This window comes from Rhinolophus sinicus, chromosome 2 (genome assembly GCF_057876585.1).
Source record: "Rhinolophus sinicus isolate RSI-liver-muscle chromosome 2, RSI-T2T, whole genome shotgun sequence".
Lineage (NCBI taxonomy): Eukaryota > Metazoa > Chordata > Mammalia > Chiroptera > Rhinolophidae > Rhinolophus > Rhinolophus sinicus.
Genome location: NC_142502.1, coordinates 105,493,160 through 105,508,866, shown reverse-complemented (window position 1 = coordinate 105,508,866; position 15,707 = coordinate 105,493,160). Strand labels below are relative to the sequence as shown.

Genomic DNA, 15,707 nt, shown 5'->3' with positions numbered 1-15,707 from the left:
AGCTGAACTCTTTTCATTGTTTTTTCTGCTGGCTACTCCCAGGTCTCCAAATGCTATGCTTATTACAGGAGAATTTAGCTCACTCCTCCGCTTTCCCTGCCCCCGTCCTCCCAACAGCATCCTGTGCCCTGTCTCCCTCCCACCAGTGCCATGTCACTTTCAGTTTTACAGCATCAGGACTGAATAAGCTTTACATTCTCTTCTGTAACCACAGTGGAGTCTTGGGTGTTTTGTTCTATAGATAAATCTAAACACTAAAAAAACTTAAAAACTGATGTTTACATGATTTATACAGATCTTATACATTATTGTGACTGTATAACTTTATTCCCTGTCTGCTGTTATTACCTTGAATCCTCCACTAGTGCTTTTCAAACTGTGTTGAACAGGAGAACCATTTGTGTGTGTGTGTGTGTGTGTGTGTGTGTGTGTGTGTGTGTTTCTGTGTGTTTGGGGGGGCGGTGCCTTTAAAAATGAATATTCCCAGGCTTTACCCCAGACCTATCAAGATCTGTGGGGAACCTGGGAGTTTCCGGGGTGCGTCCATGCAGTGGCAGTGGCTTTTGAAGTGTTACACACCCTAGTCAGTTTGAGGGAATGTCAGTTGACTTTTATACGTAAAGATCCTTTTGTCTGTGGTCTCACAAGCCCTGTGTCCCCCTCACACACAGGTACATGCCCCCCAGCACACACTCATTACTGTAGGAAACACCCCCTGGACCCAGACTCTTCTCTTGGCCTTTTCTCTTGCTGCTCCTGCGTGGGCTCAGTCTCCTGGCTGCCCGTCCACCCTTCTTCCTCTGCCCTTCTGCCTTGAGGATTGGTGAGAAGGAAGGTTCTGGCCCCTTCTGGGGTTTGGACAGGGCTGCCTCTGGGCAAAGAACATAGACCGGTAAAAGCCTGGACATGTGCGTGGGGTGGACCACAACATTTTAGGGAGCTCAAATCATTTATTCATTCAACAAGCATTTTCTGAATATTACGGGCAGAGCTCTAAGGGAGGATCTACATGAGAGAAAAAGACGAATTTGATAAGGTAGTATGTTTCCAAGAAACTATAGAGGCGTCGGGAGCAGGGAGGGATCCCTTGTGGCTTCATCCCTCTCCTGGGATGTTCCAGTGCAAGGTGCTTCATTCAGACACAGGTTCTGACCCACTAATGGGCTGTAAAGTCCCTTTGATGGGGCTCAACTATCCTTTACAGAGTGGGACAGAATAGAATTAGAATGCATCAACTGTAGTAAGGGTTGTTATTTCATTAATTCTTCAGCTCTGGCTATTCTCCTGTTAAATGTACTCAGTGAGTTTTAAATTTGGTCATTGAAGCTGTTTTATTTCTAGAAACTCCATTTGGTTCTTTTTCATTCTGCTGTGTCACTTTTTATAGTTTCCTGTTCTCTGCAAGGATCCTCAAGGGCTTCTTTTATTGATTTAAGCAGAGTAGGCATTTCTGGTTTACGATGACGTCAGTGTCTGAAGTCTCCTCATATCTGTTTCTGGTGTCTGTTTTGTGGGTTTATTTTCTCTTGTAGTGTCTAGTTCCCAAGAGTTCCTGGTTATCTTTGACTGTATACTGGTTATTGCATTTGAAAAATTTGTTATGAGTGGTTGTGGAGTAGGAGAAAGGTACCCTCTTTCACAGAGCCTGTGCTCCCGACTCTTGGGGGCACCACTTGTCCAAGACCACCGGAAGCCAAGCTCAAGCCTGGGGTTTTTTTACTCCCCCCTCCAACGGGGCTCTAGCTCCTAGAAGCAGCTGTTCTACTCCAGGTTCAGCCTTCACTGGGGGTGTAGCCCTGAGGGGAGACTCTCCTGCTACTCCCACATTCCGTTGGCCCGGGCTCTGATTTTTGCTGTCTTAATAAAAGGTCATGTCTTCTGGAATCAGCAAATAACCCTCAGGGTGAAAGTAGCTTGGGTATTTCTGTATCGCCCTGGTTTTCCTTTTGATCTATTCTGGCCGGATGATTCCTCACTGCCTCGCAGGTTCTTTAAGAAGTCTTAAAATAATGACTGTTTGAAAAGTCCGGTTGCTTAGTTGTTTGCTGGTTGGGGTGGTCCAGAATGGAGTATAACCACAGTTCTCAGCCCTGTCAGACTCAGAGCCTGCCCCACTTACCAGGGACAGAAGTCGCCACTTTGCTTCATGACATGGTGATCTGAATATGTGTTTCCTAGGTGAGTCAAGTCAGAAAAGTCTGAGAACGTCTGTTGCAGGGTGACCTGGGCAGCCTCTCCCTTTCCTCCTGTCTTCATTGGGGCTGTGGGAGACCAGGGAGCTCAGATTGCCAAGGCCTGTGGGCTGCTGGCCTCCCAGCCCTCCCCTGTCTCCAGGCTCCAGGCTCATTAAGTCTCGGGCCCGCCAGACCTGATGTGACTGTCCCGTGTCTCACTGCCACCTCCACCTCTGTCTTGCCTTTCCCTCCCTTCAAGGCTGAATTCAAGCCCCTCCTCATCATGAGGGAGTGTTTCTGGATTCATGTGTTCATCTGGCAGACGTTGCCTGAGCCCTGGTCTAGCGGTTGGGGACACAGTGATGAGCTACACTCAGCCCTGCCTGCCTGCCCGTCAGAGCCTGGGAGGGATGCGGAAAAAAGCACATCAGCCTGTTAGGCCCAGAGCCACCCCCGTTTAATATTATGAAGTAGAATTAAGTAATAATACAATCTCTCCGTTTCCATATTTATATAATATAAAATGGGGAGGGGTCCAGGGTCTGAGGGAACCTGGAGCTGGGGGGAAGTAGTGAGGCCAATATAACGCTCTTAGCATGACAAAAAAGAGAAATAAAAGGAAAGCATTATATAACACAGTCCATATACATAATGAAATAAGTAAGAATATACAGAGGGTGCCAAAAAAATGCATACACATTTTAAGAAAGGAAAAAACTGTATTAAAATTGTAATAATATATACCGATAACAAAAGATGAATACAAGTCATGTGTTTCCGTTTTTTTGGCACCACTGGTATAGTATATACTTAGAAGCAAATATTGGGCACAACTAGCAGACCGAGGAGGCAGTCAGAGCTCGCCTCCGAATCATGACACGGTGGCCACACATGGAGGCATTTGGCGATTGGTGCAGCCGTAAGTGATGCATTTTCTGAAATAGCAAAAACCTGTTGGTCAACTTGGAACAATACAAAGGACAGTCTTCCTTCAGTTTAAATCGGAGTTGCATTCCTGTAATTTTCAGTGTTTGCCGAAACTATGCAAGAACAGTGTGGTGTTTCTGTGTGCCACTCTGGGCCCAGAGCACTGCCGCAGCTGTCCCCTGCGAGCGTGTGGCAGGACCTTCGTGGCAGGTGTTACACCAGAGAGTCTTTATGGTGGAGGTGCCCAGCATCCCTGTCCTGCCCACTAAATGCCAGCTGTGACCTCAATCACTGAGACCATCAAAATCCCCCTCACCTTTCCAAAACGCCCCCTGATGTGGCCCACTCCCCTGCTGCCTCCTGCTGGGAGCCAGTGTCCACTAACAAGGCAGTGAGGTTGATACAGTGACAGGGGGATTTGCGGGAGCCCTGGGAGCTCAGGCTGAAGAGGCAGGAGGACTTCCTGGAGGGGGTGACATCCTACTCCTTGAGGGCTGAGTAGAACACCGTAAAGACATACTCTCTCCAACAAATGGAGTGCGTGTTTCCGGAAGTGATGTCCAAGGTGGGCTGGGCAGGGCGGCCCTTGGCGGTTCTGTGTGCTTATGGAATTGACATTTCCCCCTCCCTTTAAGGAAGTTCTGTCTTCTCTGAACTTTGACTCACTCGGTTTCTGCTCCTGATGACCCTGATGACGCCTGGGACCTCTGCCTGCTCATGGGCTACATGGAAACTCCAGTTTCACTTTTAGTTCCCAGGGCCTGGAGGACCAGCTTTTACCAGAGCTGGGACATAGCTTTCCTTTAGAGGGCAGATAAGAGGGGCTGAAGCAGGGAGCTCCCCGTCTCTGTGATCTGCTCCCCCAGCGGCCTGTTTCCAGGCTCCCCAGCCCACCATCTTTCTCCTATGTGCTAAGTTACTGGGGCACTGCTGTTGTGGAGGCACAGCCCTGCCGCAGGAGGGGGTCTTAGAGGCCATGAGCCCACGCCCTTTTGCAGGGTGTGGTTCCCTCCTGTGATGGGGAACTCACTGCCTCCTAGCACAGCCCTTGTTCTTGTCAAATAGGTCCATCTCCTGTGCCAGCGTTTCACTGTGACCCAGAATCCTTGTCCCCACCCACCACACTTTAGAACAGGATTTTCCAACTCATGGCTCCTTTTGATAAGCAGAAAAATCTGACACCCTTTCTGCAGTTTGGGCTTATAAAAATCACTATTGAGTGCTTATTTTGTGTGCTTTCCAAAATAAAAACTAATATTGAATTTGTTTCTGGAATTTTGACCGGCCCTGTCTTAGGTCGAGTTCCCTAAAATGGGGAATTATTGAGAGGGCTCAGGAGGAGAGTGAGGGAGCCTCGCTCACACAGGACAGGGGAGAGCAGAGCAAGGATGTGGTTTTAGGGGAAGAGAAGGCTTAGTGATCCCACTGGGAGCTGGGGAGTGACGGGCACACAGATAAGCTCCCAGAGGCCGGGCTGTTACCTGCCTGGTCGGCTGCTGGGTGCGGCTGCCCCTCTGGGGGGCGGGGGGTGGTGATGTAATTTTACAGGCATCTGTGGGCACGATGGCAGGTGGCCAGAGAAGGATGCAAGTATGAGCTGTCAGCCGTCAATGTCCACAAAAGCTGGGCACAGACAGGGCAAGGGGTGGGGGCCCAATAGTCTCTGATGAATCTCCTGTGGGGCAGAGGGCAGGTGTCCATCTCCTAGGTGAGATCCTGCTCTCAAACCTGCTTCTGGGACTCTGCCTTCTACCCAATCCAGGGTGCTCCAGGTTCTATGGAGTTCTCCCAAGCTCTGCCTCTCGGTGGGGGGAGCCGAGGTGGGATTTGAGGCAGGGCTGCAGGCTGGGGTTCCCCAGGGAGGGCCTCGAACCCCACATGAGCCCATCTCCCTCTTCCCCCGCCCTCCCACAGACTGCCTCTTCAAGGTGTGTCCCATGAACCGCTACTCAGCCCAGAAGCAGTACTGGAAGGCCAAGCAGACCAAGCAGGACAAGGAGAAGATCGCCGACGTGGTGCTGCTGCAGAAGCTGCAGGTGTGTGCTCGCAGGTGTGCACTGCGCGTGCCTCGGGGGCCCTGCTTGTCAGCGCTCACGGGCCCATGGCGGGCTCGGTGGGTTTTAAAACCCCAATATGCAAGAGATGGGTGTGGGGCTGTGAAGGAGGTGAGGTGGGAGTGCTGTCCTCCCAGTGACCCGCTCGTCTCTGTGGCCCCTTGTGCCACTCAAAAGAAGGTTCCCCTTCCTTCAGGCTGGCGCAGCCCGATGCCAGGGCACACGCTCAGTGAGTGGAAGGTGGACTGGGGTTCAGCTCCCACCCAGTCCTTCAGCTGGACACCGTGGTGCAGTGAACAACCTGTACAGCTGTACATGGAGTTACCAGTGGCTCCAGGGAACCTGATTTGAGAACTAGTCTTAACTTCTTTCCTTGTTTTATAGAGTTGGAGCCTGGGGCCCATAGAGGGGGCTGGGCTGTCCATGGTCACCCTGTGTTTGCAGTAGGGCCTTGAAGGTCCCTGGGTCTCTGGCCCACCTTGCACTCCTTGGACACGTGGACAGTGCATGGGGTGAGGGCCTGCTGGTTGCCCATGGCCTGGCAGTCCTCTGGACAGAGCTCAGGGCCCCAAGCCCAGGCCCCCTGGAAAGGAGAGTGAGAGGCTTTGGCTGTGTCAGCAACTTGGCAGCCAGCTTCTGAGACTCTCTCGGCCCCGGTGCAGATCTTGCATCCCCATGCAGACCTTGCTTCCTTATGTTCCTTCCCCTGAGGAGAGGTGTGAAATGGGGGAAGGGTTGTCTGTACCCCATAGCTGTGAACTGGGCTAGAGACAGGTGGTTGAGGGCGGGCTTCCTGAGCTCTGTGATAAGTAATCCCATCTCTCCCCCGGGCTTGGGCTGTCACAGACTTCCTCCCTGCTGCACAGACATACTCAGAACCAGATGTGGTCACACAGCCACACACTGTAGGTCTATGGAAAGTCACGTGTACACAGCAAAGCTACCCAGCAGCCACCCTCACTCCTGCCTCAGTCATGAGGCCCGGGTAATGGGACTGAGGGAAAGAAAAGGGGCAGAGGGGCCAGTGTTCTCAGGGAGTGCCAGGCTGATGGAGGAGACAGAGCCTATCTTCAGGCAGCTTCCAGTCTAATGTGACACAAGGGTCCTTAATGGAATACAAACCAAATTCGCAAAGCACCAGAGTTGGATCTATCAGCATTGAATATGGCCAGTCAGGAAAGGCCACCTGGGCTGGAGGCAGTGGGCTAGGAGCACACACAGCTTTGGGGAGGGAGGGTCACAGAAGAGTGGAGTGGATGAGGAAGACGTGGCACCAAGCATGCCTGTCAGCGTTTGGGCTGGGGCAGGGGTCCCATGTTGGGGCATCGGGAGTGTGGTGAGATGGGGTAGTGAGGCCCAGCTTAGGTGTCTTCTGGGGTTGTCCAGGGGCATAGGGGCTCTAGGACCAGCTGGCATGCCGCCTCCAGAGGGAAGTGATGGAGGGGGGCGGGGCAGGGGTGAGGGATTTGGTTTCCTGGGCTGCAGGCTGCATGACCTCGGGCTGCACTTCCATGCTTGCAGCCTCAGTCCCTTAATAGTGGGAGGGCACGGGCTAGATGGCATCTGAGGGTCACTCTGGGTCAGCGCCAGAGCTCTGTGTGCGTATGGGGGGGCGGGCTTCTCCACCTTGTATGTGTCTGCACAGCATGCAGCCCAAATGGAGCAGAAGCAGAACGACACGGAGAACAAAAAGGTGCACGGCGACATTGTGAAGTATGGCAGTGTGATCCAGGTGAGGCCCCCCCCACTGCATCTCCCCTCGAGGAGGCCTGGGATGCTGTTGGGTGGGGGGTGCCAGCCGACATGCCCTTGGTGGGTTTCGTCCCCAGTGGGTGGCTCTGGGACCTTCTCTGTGACTGCATATCTGCTTCTGTGTGTGGCCTGAGTAGCATGTCCAAGGGTGCGTTTTCAGCATGGTTGTCACCAACCTCGATTCTGGGGCCACGTGATCTGGGTTCAAATCTTGGCCCCGTGACTTAGGCAAGTTGCTTAACTTCCCAGTGCCTCAGTTTGCCCATCGGGCCAGTGATAGTACTTCCCGCTTGCTTGTTGTGGGAGTGCATGAGATAATACATGGAGGGTATTTAGAGCAGTGCTAGCTTCTTTTGTGACTAGGTGACCAACTGGGTGTGTGTGTGACTGCGTGTGTCTCAGTCTGTGTCTGACACCATGAGCATCCAGCTGTGGCCCAGGGTCCAGTGGCCCCAGTGCCCCTCTCTGATGGGCTGGCCTCCTGGGCTCCCTCACCCACACCCGCCGGCCCCCCAGCTCCTGCACATGAAGAGCAACAAGTACCTGACAGTGAACAAGCGGCTGCCGGCCCTGCTGGAGAAGAATGCCATGCGGGTGACACTGGATGCCACGGGCAACGAGGGTTCCTGGCTCTTCATCCAGCCCTTCTGGAAGCTGAGGAGCAACGGGGACAATGTGAGGACAGGGCTGGGCTGAAGGGGTCTGGGGGGATCGCAGGCCACAGCTCCAGAGCAGCTTCTGTGTGGTCTTCGAGGCGGGGCCTGGATGAGAGCGTGTCCATTTCTTAGAGGGGCAGACTGAGCCAGAGGGAGGCCTGGAGGCCTGGCCCTTCCCACCCTCACCCTGTTCTGCCTGTCCCCATAGGTGGTCGTGGGGGACAAGGTTATCCTGAATCCTGTCAATGCTGGGCAGCCTCTGCATGCCAGCAATTACGAGCTCAGCGACAATGCTGGCTGCAAGGAGGTGAGTGGGTTGGTGGAGCCAGCCCTGGAGGGGAGAGGCGACCCCACACCCCTGAGGGTACAGACCCTCCCCCTCTCCACCAGGGTCTCTGCCTCCGATCCCCTCTGGCCCGCTGGACAAGCTGGGTCTTACTGCCCTCCCGCCTATCTCCCAATGTTGCCCCCATTCTCCACCCCACAGGTGGCATCCCCAGGGCAGCTGGGCTGGGGTCTGCGGGCCCTGGCTGGGAGGAGACACCCCTTCTTGTGCTCTAATGGGTTGGGTTGGTCCTCCTCTCACCCTTCTCTGGGCCTTCAGTGCTGCCCCCCTTCCGAACTGCTGGGGGTCTGCCTGGCATCACGGATCTCTTCGCCCTTCCCCAGGTCAACTCTGTGAACTGCAATACCAGCTGGAAGATCAACCTGTTCATGCAGTTCCGAGACCACCTGGATGAGGTGTTGAAAGGGGTAAGGACGGAGAGCGCCCCACTGCCGCCCTGCCCGCTGGCTGCCAGCCCCTGCCCCACAGGCCCCTCCTCTGCCTTCTCTCTCCTGCCCAGCTCTGCTCCCCGTCTGGCCCTCCCTTCCGTGTGCCCCCTGCTCTGGCTCTGCAGCCCCTTCAGCCTCCCTCTGCACACCCCCAAGCCCCTTCAGGGGTTCCCCCCCAGGGGCCCTCCCACAGGGGCCCACCCACCAGCCCCAACCGGACCACCCCTTCTGTTTTCTCTGGCCTTACAACCCCCCTCTCCATCCTCTGTAACACCTGGGTGGTCTCAGTTTGCTCACTTGCTAAGGGGGTCAGTCGGTGGACTGGGGTCCCCATCCTTCCACCTTGGGGTGGGGCCAGATCCTTTGAGCAACCTGTTCCCTCCCCCGTGCCTGCTCCATGGTCTGGGCCAGACTCCCTACCCTTTGCCCTATGCCCTCTTGGCAAGGATGTGAGGCTGTTGAGTCAGGGCCTGCGCCCTGGTTCCAGACCTGCCGATGTGGGCGCTAGAACATAAGGGGTTGGCAGGTGTGGAGGGACGAGCCTGTGTGGGACAAAGTACTGCTAGAAAGTACCGCAGGAACGACTGGGAGGGACCAGAGCAGAGGGTGGAAGGAGGGCTGGAGAGAGCGGGAAAGAAACCCTGAAAACCAGACTTGGGGACAGAGGAGTGTTCAGAGGTTCCTTCAGTGGACTTGTAGGGGAGGGAACCAGCCTACTGGGGTGCAGGCGGTATGTGGAGGGGAAGATGGGAGGGACAGATGTGGGTAGCAAAGGGGGTGGGATTCCTCAGCTAGGGGAGTCGGCAGGTACACCTGGTGGTGGTGCCTGTGAAAGGGATCGGTGACAGGCCCGCGAGCAGCTACCTAAGGAGGCTGCCCCTGCTCACTGCACAGCAGCCTGCAGTGCTCCCTTGTCCTCCTCCCACAGCCAGTGCTCGGTCAGACCCTCCTGTCCCCCTCAGGCTGCCTCAGTCCCTCGCCCTCCTCCTTGCTCCTGTCTCCCAGGCTCTTTCCTATCTACCCATGCTGTGTGCCTTTCCCTCCGTCCCTTAAGCCTTCTCATCATCCACATGTCAGTCAAGGCCCAGCCCATGTGCTACCTCCTCCCAGAAGCCTTCCCTGATTATACGTTCTAGCCCCAAAGCTGTGCAGCACTTAGAAAAGGAAGCATCGCTGGGCCAAACCCTGAGGTGCTGCCCAGAGTGGTTTCAGTGAATCTTTCGTGGATTCCAGGCACCTGGGACGTGAGACTTGAGCTAACAAAGCCCACCCCTTGTTTGCTGTCAGCCTGCCTTGCCGGGGTATAGCAGTCACTGGGTTCTGCCTAGTAACGGACCCAATCTGTGTATATTCACTCATTCCTTCCTTCAGCCACTCATGCATGCACTTCACAGGTGTTGGCGGAGTCCTTTGTGTCCAGCGCAGTGCAGGGAAAACAGATAATGCCATCAGGGGTCACCGTGCTAGGAGCAGCAGCCAGTCCGAGAGCCTGCGAGGGGCAGGCTCGCTGTGGGAGGAGGTGTGGTGCAGAGATGAGGGTGTCGCCCTGGAGCTGCGGCACGGATTCATGTCCCATGTGTCACTAGTTATGTGATCCTTGGCAGGACGTTTACATTCTCTGTGCCTGGGTTTCCCCACCTGTGAAGTGGGGTAATGATGTGTGTTCCCAGAGGGTTAGTGCGAGGATCAGGGGAGGAAGTTCATGTAAAGGGCTCTCACGGCAGCTGGCACGGGGTAAGAGTGTAGTGTTACTTCATTGTAGAAATTAGAATCCTCACAATATCGCAAGGAGGTCATAATATTCCCATTTTACAGAAGAGGAAACTGAGGCTCAGAGATGTAAAGGCCTCGGGTGGGATACCGGTGGTTTCAGGGGGCGAGGTCACACACACAGCTTATCAGAGCAGAGCCAGGATCCAAATTTGGTCCTAGTGTCCAAAGCTACGGAGATGAACAGGTCACCATCCCTGCACTCCGGCTGCTCCAGTCCAGTGGGGAGCAAAAGGAATGGGAATGATGTATCAATGGGCAGAAAGGGCCCAGGGGATCCCTCCTGTGTGACTTAAGACTGGCCTTTAGGAGTCAGGCAGGGTTTCTAGAGATACAGACTGGAGAGGGAGGTGATCAGGGCAGGTTCCAACATGGAAGGCTGGGGAAGGCTCTGGGTAACAGCATGTCCCTCCTCAGCTGTCTGGAGTTTCTGAATTTGGGGTCTGGCTGAGGGCTGTGCACAGTGTCTGGCTGAGGGGTCTGGCTGCTCTCTGGTGGGTGGAGCTCAGCGTGCACCTCACCCTCTGCTTGCTGGCTCTGGCAGGAGCGTGCAGGGCCCAGCCAGCTGCGCCTGCACCTGAGGCAGGTGGTGTTGGCCCCCAGGAGGGTCTTTGTCTTTCCTGAGCCCACACCCTGCCGCCTGCAGGGAGACGTGGTGCGGCTGTTCCATGCCGAGCAGGAGAAGTTCCTGACGTGTGATGAGTACAAGGGCAAGCTGCAGGTCTTCTTACGTACAACGCTGCGCCAGTCCGCCACCTCGGCCACCAGCTCCAACGCCCTCTGGGAGGTGGAGGTCAGAGCCCTGCTGCTGTGCCCAGGGTCCAGCCCTTCTCTCCTGCTCTGGGCTCCACCCTTCCCTCTTCTCCCATTGCTCTGGGGGGTGGGAGGTCAACCTCTGCCTCTCCTCTGTTCCCCTCCCGAGCCAAAGGGCCCGGAAGGTCCAGGAGCCACCCACCCAGAGTTCCAGTGCCCCTTCTCCCATTGAGCTTTCCCTCCCTGGATAGCCTCACCCCTGCCTCACCCCTGTACTCCCTCAGGTGGTCCACCATGACCCTTGCCGTGGAGGCGCTGGCCACTGGAATGGCCTGTACCGCTTCAAGCACCTGGCCACAGGCAACTACCTGGCTGCTGAGGTGAGTGGGGAGGCAGAGGGCATCCTGGGAGCTCAGGCTGTGTGTGCTCATGGGCGTGCACGAGTGTGTGTGCCTGGAGCACGTCTACACAGGTAGACATGTGCCTGTGGATCCTGGCTTATCTGTACTCGTGTATTTAACAAACACTATCAAATAAGTGCACGACTGTAAATGAGCCTAATAAATACTATTGTGCTGCCACGTGCCAGGAGCCATTCTAGGCACTGGGATACAGCAGTGAGCAAAATTCCCAGCCGTGTGGAACTTATATTTGACCCCCGTGTCTATCATAATGCACAGGCTTGTGTGTATTGGGGGATTCTTGTGCATGTTCAGCGGTGGGTCTATGGAGGGCGTCAGGAAGGGCAGGGCCCTGAGGCTCTCATTGCTGGTCCTCCAGGGGTCCTGTGGGTTTTGGGGCTGGGGTGGGAACCCCTGGGTGGATGGGGCTGCGTGCCCCGACCCAGGGCCGTTATGTGGACTTTGCTTTGGGGTGGGAGTCATGTGGGTATAGCTTGGTGTCCAGTAGCTCTTCCCCCTCTTGTATCTTTGTCCAGGAGAACCCCAGCTACAAGGGTGATGCTTCTGACCCCAAGGCAGCAGGAGTGGTGAGGACCAAGCCGGCTCCAGGGCCAGGGGAAGAGTGACCTTGCAAGGCTCTCGGGGTGGGCAGGGGAGGCCGTGAAATCCTGGGAGGCGGGCTGGAGCGAGAAGACCTCTCGGGTGGGATCCCAGTGGTTTCAGGGGGCCTGATGACGGGGGGCTCCTGCCTGAGTTGGGGTGTTTATCCCAGGGTGCGCAGGGCCGCTCAGGTCGCCGGAACGCGGGGGAGAAGATCAAGTATCGCCTGGTGGCTGTGCCCCATGGCAACGACATCGCCTCGCTCTTTGAACTGGACCCCACGACGCTGCAGAAAACAGACTCCTTCGTGCCCCGGTGGGTAGGCACCATGTGCCTGGGGGCTGGCTGGGGTGCCCATCCTGTCCCTGGTCTCCCTGTGTCCTCTGCTCCTTTGTTCTCCTGAGGTCCTTTGGCCTCAGCACCTGCATGATCTGTCCCTCTGGGGATTGAGCTCTGAGGCCTATAGGCAACTAACTGCCATCGAATGCTTGCCATGTGCCCAGTCCTGGGTGCTGCCCACACTGGGTGATGCCTTGTGCTAGTCACTTTATCAAAATGCCTTCTCTCCAGTGTTCTTATCAGCTGGTTGCCCGGGTCAGTCTGGGTGCTCAGGCACAGGCTGCATGATAGTTTGTCTGGGGTACACTGGGTGGGGAGCTGGGCTCTGACCTGTAAGGCCCTGAGATTCTAGGACGTAACATCGAGAAACTGCCGGGTGTCATTCAGGCATTAGCATTTACTAGCTGTAGGACCTCAGGCAGCTTAGTTGGTCGCTGTACCCCGATTTCCTCACCTGTCAAGTGGGAATATCGAATCTACCTCTTACCAGTGCTGATGGGAGAATAAATTGGTGGAATAAATCATATAGGCCCACGATCCCTTACCTGAAACTCTGGGGCTAGATGTGTGTGGAGATTCAGGTTGCTTTTCATTTCAGAAAGATAATTATATTTCATAATCAAAACATGAGTATTTCTGCACGTTGACATTACATGGGACAAATAGTCTAAACAGCCTCATTTGTCCGAATGAATTTTGGTCCCATGTTTACAAACAGGCCTTGGCCTTTGGAGCGCTTTGGGTTTGGGGGGTGTGGGTGAAGCACGTGTCCTGTCCCGGGGTGTTCGCTGGTGCCTCTGCTCTGGCTCCTACCTGGACGGGACCTACTGCTGTCCCATGGCTACTGGGTGTGGGGTCAGGTGGAAGATGTGAAGCCGCAGGGGGTGAGGGAGGGCACCCAGCCGGCGCGCTCCGTGGTACACTCCGTGCCCTGCCCCTGCCCTGCCTGCAGGAACTCGTACGTCCGGCTGCGGCACCTCTGCACCAACACATGGATCCAGAGCACCAACGTGCCCATAGACGTGGAGGAGGAGCGGCCCATCCGGCTCATGGTGCGGGCCGCCCGGGGCCGGGGGGCAGGCTGGGGTCTGAGCGTGGCCCTGGCGCCCTACTGACCCCTGTCCCCGCAGCTGGGCACCTGCCCCACCAAGGAGGACAAGGAGGCCTTTGCCATTGTGTCAGTTCCTGTGTCCGAGATCCGAGACCTGGACTTTGCCAACGATGCCAGCTCCATGCTGGCCAGCGCTGTGGAGAAGCTGAATGAGGGCTTCATCAGCCAGAATGACCGCAGGTGGGCTGCGCGGCAGGGTTACTGAGATTTTCTGAGAGGCTGGTCCTCCTGGGATCTGGAGTTCATGAACAGAGGACACAAAGCAGAAGCTGGGCAGGCTGGGCTGGCACAGGGGAGACACTGGTGGGGACTGGTCCCTGGGGGCCCTGGGTGGCCCCAGACCTCTGCCTCACTGCTCACGTACTCCCAGAGCTAACCCTGTGACGGAGCTGTCATTACCCTTGTTTTACTGATGATGGGACTGCAGTTCAGAGAGGTTAAGAGACTTGTCCAAGTTCACACAGCTAGAAGTGGCAGTCAGAATGGAGCCCTTGGGCCCTGCGGTTCCTTTTCGGATTGGAGTACACTGAGATGCTTTGTCTTAGGGGCACTTTGGAATCTGGGGGTGGGGAGCACGTGATAGGTCCTAGGAGCTTTCCCAGGGTCGGTGCCTCACACTTGTCACCCCTTGTGTCCCTTTGTGAAGGTTTGTCATCCAGCTGCTGGAGGACCTGGTGTTCTTCGTCAGTGATGTCCCTAACAATGGGCAGAATGTCCTGGACATCATGGTCAGCAAGCCCAATCGGGAGCGGCAGAAGCTGATGAGAGAGCAGAACATTCTCAAACAGGTGCCCGTGCCTACAAGTGGGGCCCCCAGCGGCAGGCCTCGGGGAAGGGGCCGCATGACAGGGAACGGTGTGACTCTTTAACACGTGTTTGCTTTTTCCCGTCTCCAGTTGAGCTGCAATCTCCTGCAGTTTCTTATCGCCCCCTTGTAATAAAAATAATATATACTGGGCACTTACTGTGTGCCAGGCACTGCCCTAAGTGCCCTACATGTATAAACTCGTTTGATCCTCTCAACCTGTGGAGTCCCTATTATTATCTACATTTTACCTGAGGAAACTGAGGCACACAGAGGTTGGAGTACACAGCTGGAAGCAGCAGGGTCATATTTGAACTCAGGATGTTGGGTCCAGAACTTGTGCTTAAATTTGTTTTCTAAGTCTTTATTATGAAACTTTTCAAATATTAAGAAAGTATTACATCCACTGCCTGGATTCGCTAGTCACCGCTTTGCCAGGTTGGCTGTATGTAACTCGGCATCTGTACGTCCATCTTCCACGCGTGCATTTCAGAATTCCCTAAAGTTTTCAGTGTGTTATCTCCTGAGCATATGTAAGCACAGTACCATTATCACACCTAAGAAAATTAGCAATAATACCCAACACATACAGAATTTCTCCACCTTTCCCAAAATGTCTTTTTAAAGCCTTTTTTTGAACAAGGATCCAAGTAATGTTTTCTTACTCGATTCACTTCTATCCCTTTGGTCTCTGTTGTAGAATAGTTTTTCAACCCCACCTACACTTGCCTTTTAAAATTTTTATAATTCCTTTTAACGAGATAGGCCTGTGTCTCTCTGAAGCTCTGGCCACACCGGCCTGGCCTGCCCTTTTTCTTAGCCTCAGGCTCCTTTGCTCTTCTCCCAGACACTGGCCCAGGCCCAGGATCTGAATTGGGATTTGAATTCACGTTGGCAAGGGTGGGCGGAGGCCAGCGTGGGGATTCCGGCCGGAAGGGAGTGAGGGCTGGAGCTGGCTGGTGGTGGGTAGGCTGGGCTTGTAGTCCAGCTTAGAATCGGCTCAGGGTTAACGTGAGGGTGGCTTTGGGGCAGGGTCAGTTTGGGGCTTAGGGTGCCTGGGGTAACGAGGGGTGCAGGCAGGGGTGGGGCTCCCTCCTCACTCTCCCTGCTCCTCTAGATCTTTGGCATTCTGAAGGCCCCGTTCCGTGACAAGGGGGGCGAGGGCCCCCTGGTGCGACTGGAGGAGCTGTCCGACCAGAAGAACGCCCCCTACCAGCACATGTTCCGCCTCTGCTACCGGGTGCTACGGCACTCCCAGGAGGACTATCGCAAAAACCAGGTGCCCGCCCGCCAGCCTGAGCCCTCCCCGTCTGCTGCCCCCACTCATGACTCGCTGGCTTGCTCAGTCCCTCGCTTGTGCTTTCATTCAGCCAGCAAGTATTTACTGAGGCCCATGTGTGCCAGGCGCTGTTTCAGGCCCTGGAGACATGGTGGGGAAGTAGACAGTTGGGCTGGCTTCCCGGGTGTGTCACCTGGCTCCATCCCCAAAAGGGCCTTGCGCTGGGTTCAATGCTCTGTTGCCGTCTTGAAATTCTTAATGTTTGAACAAGGGTCCTGCTGCTTTATTTTGCACCGGGCCCCACAAATTACA

The 15,707-nt window shown here is 55.2% G+C and overlaps 1 protein-coding gene across 2 annotated transcripts in view; it reads left to right on the top strand.

Moving 5' to 3' along the window:
* ITPR3 (inositol 1,4,5-trisphosphate receptor type 3) overlaps positions 1–15,707 on the top strand; it is a 63,051-nt gene that overhangs the window by 19,479 nt on the left and 27,865 nt on the right. For both annotated transcript variants that reach the window (XM_088795826.1, XM_074332805.2), the window contains exons 3-15: positions 5,016–5,137; positions 6,801–6,887; positions 7,424–7,582; positions 7,772–7,870; positions 8,233–8,316; positions 10,754–10,900; positions 11,145–11,240; positions 11,798–11,848; positions 12,034–12,176; positions 13,153–13,252; positions 13,331–13,491; positions 13,958–14,099; positions 15,234–15,395. In XM_088795826.1, coding sequence (XP_088651952.1) covers positions 5,016–5,137; positions 6,801–6,887; positions 7,424–7,582; positions 7,772–7,870; positions 8,233–8,316; positions 10,754–10,900; positions 11,145–11,240; positions 11,798–11,848; positions 12,034–12,176; positions 13,153–13,252; positions 13,331–13,491; positions 13,958–14,099; positions 15,234–15,395 — 1,553 coding nt within the window. The remainder of the gene's footprint in view (positions 1–5,015; positions 5,138–6,800; positions 6,888–7,423; positions 7,583–7,771; positions 7,871–8,232; positions 8,317–10,753; positions 10,901–11,144; positions 11,241–11,797; positions 11,849–12,033; positions 12,177–13,152; positions 13,253–13,330; positions 13,492–13,957; positions 14,100–15,233; positions 15,396–15,707) is intronic.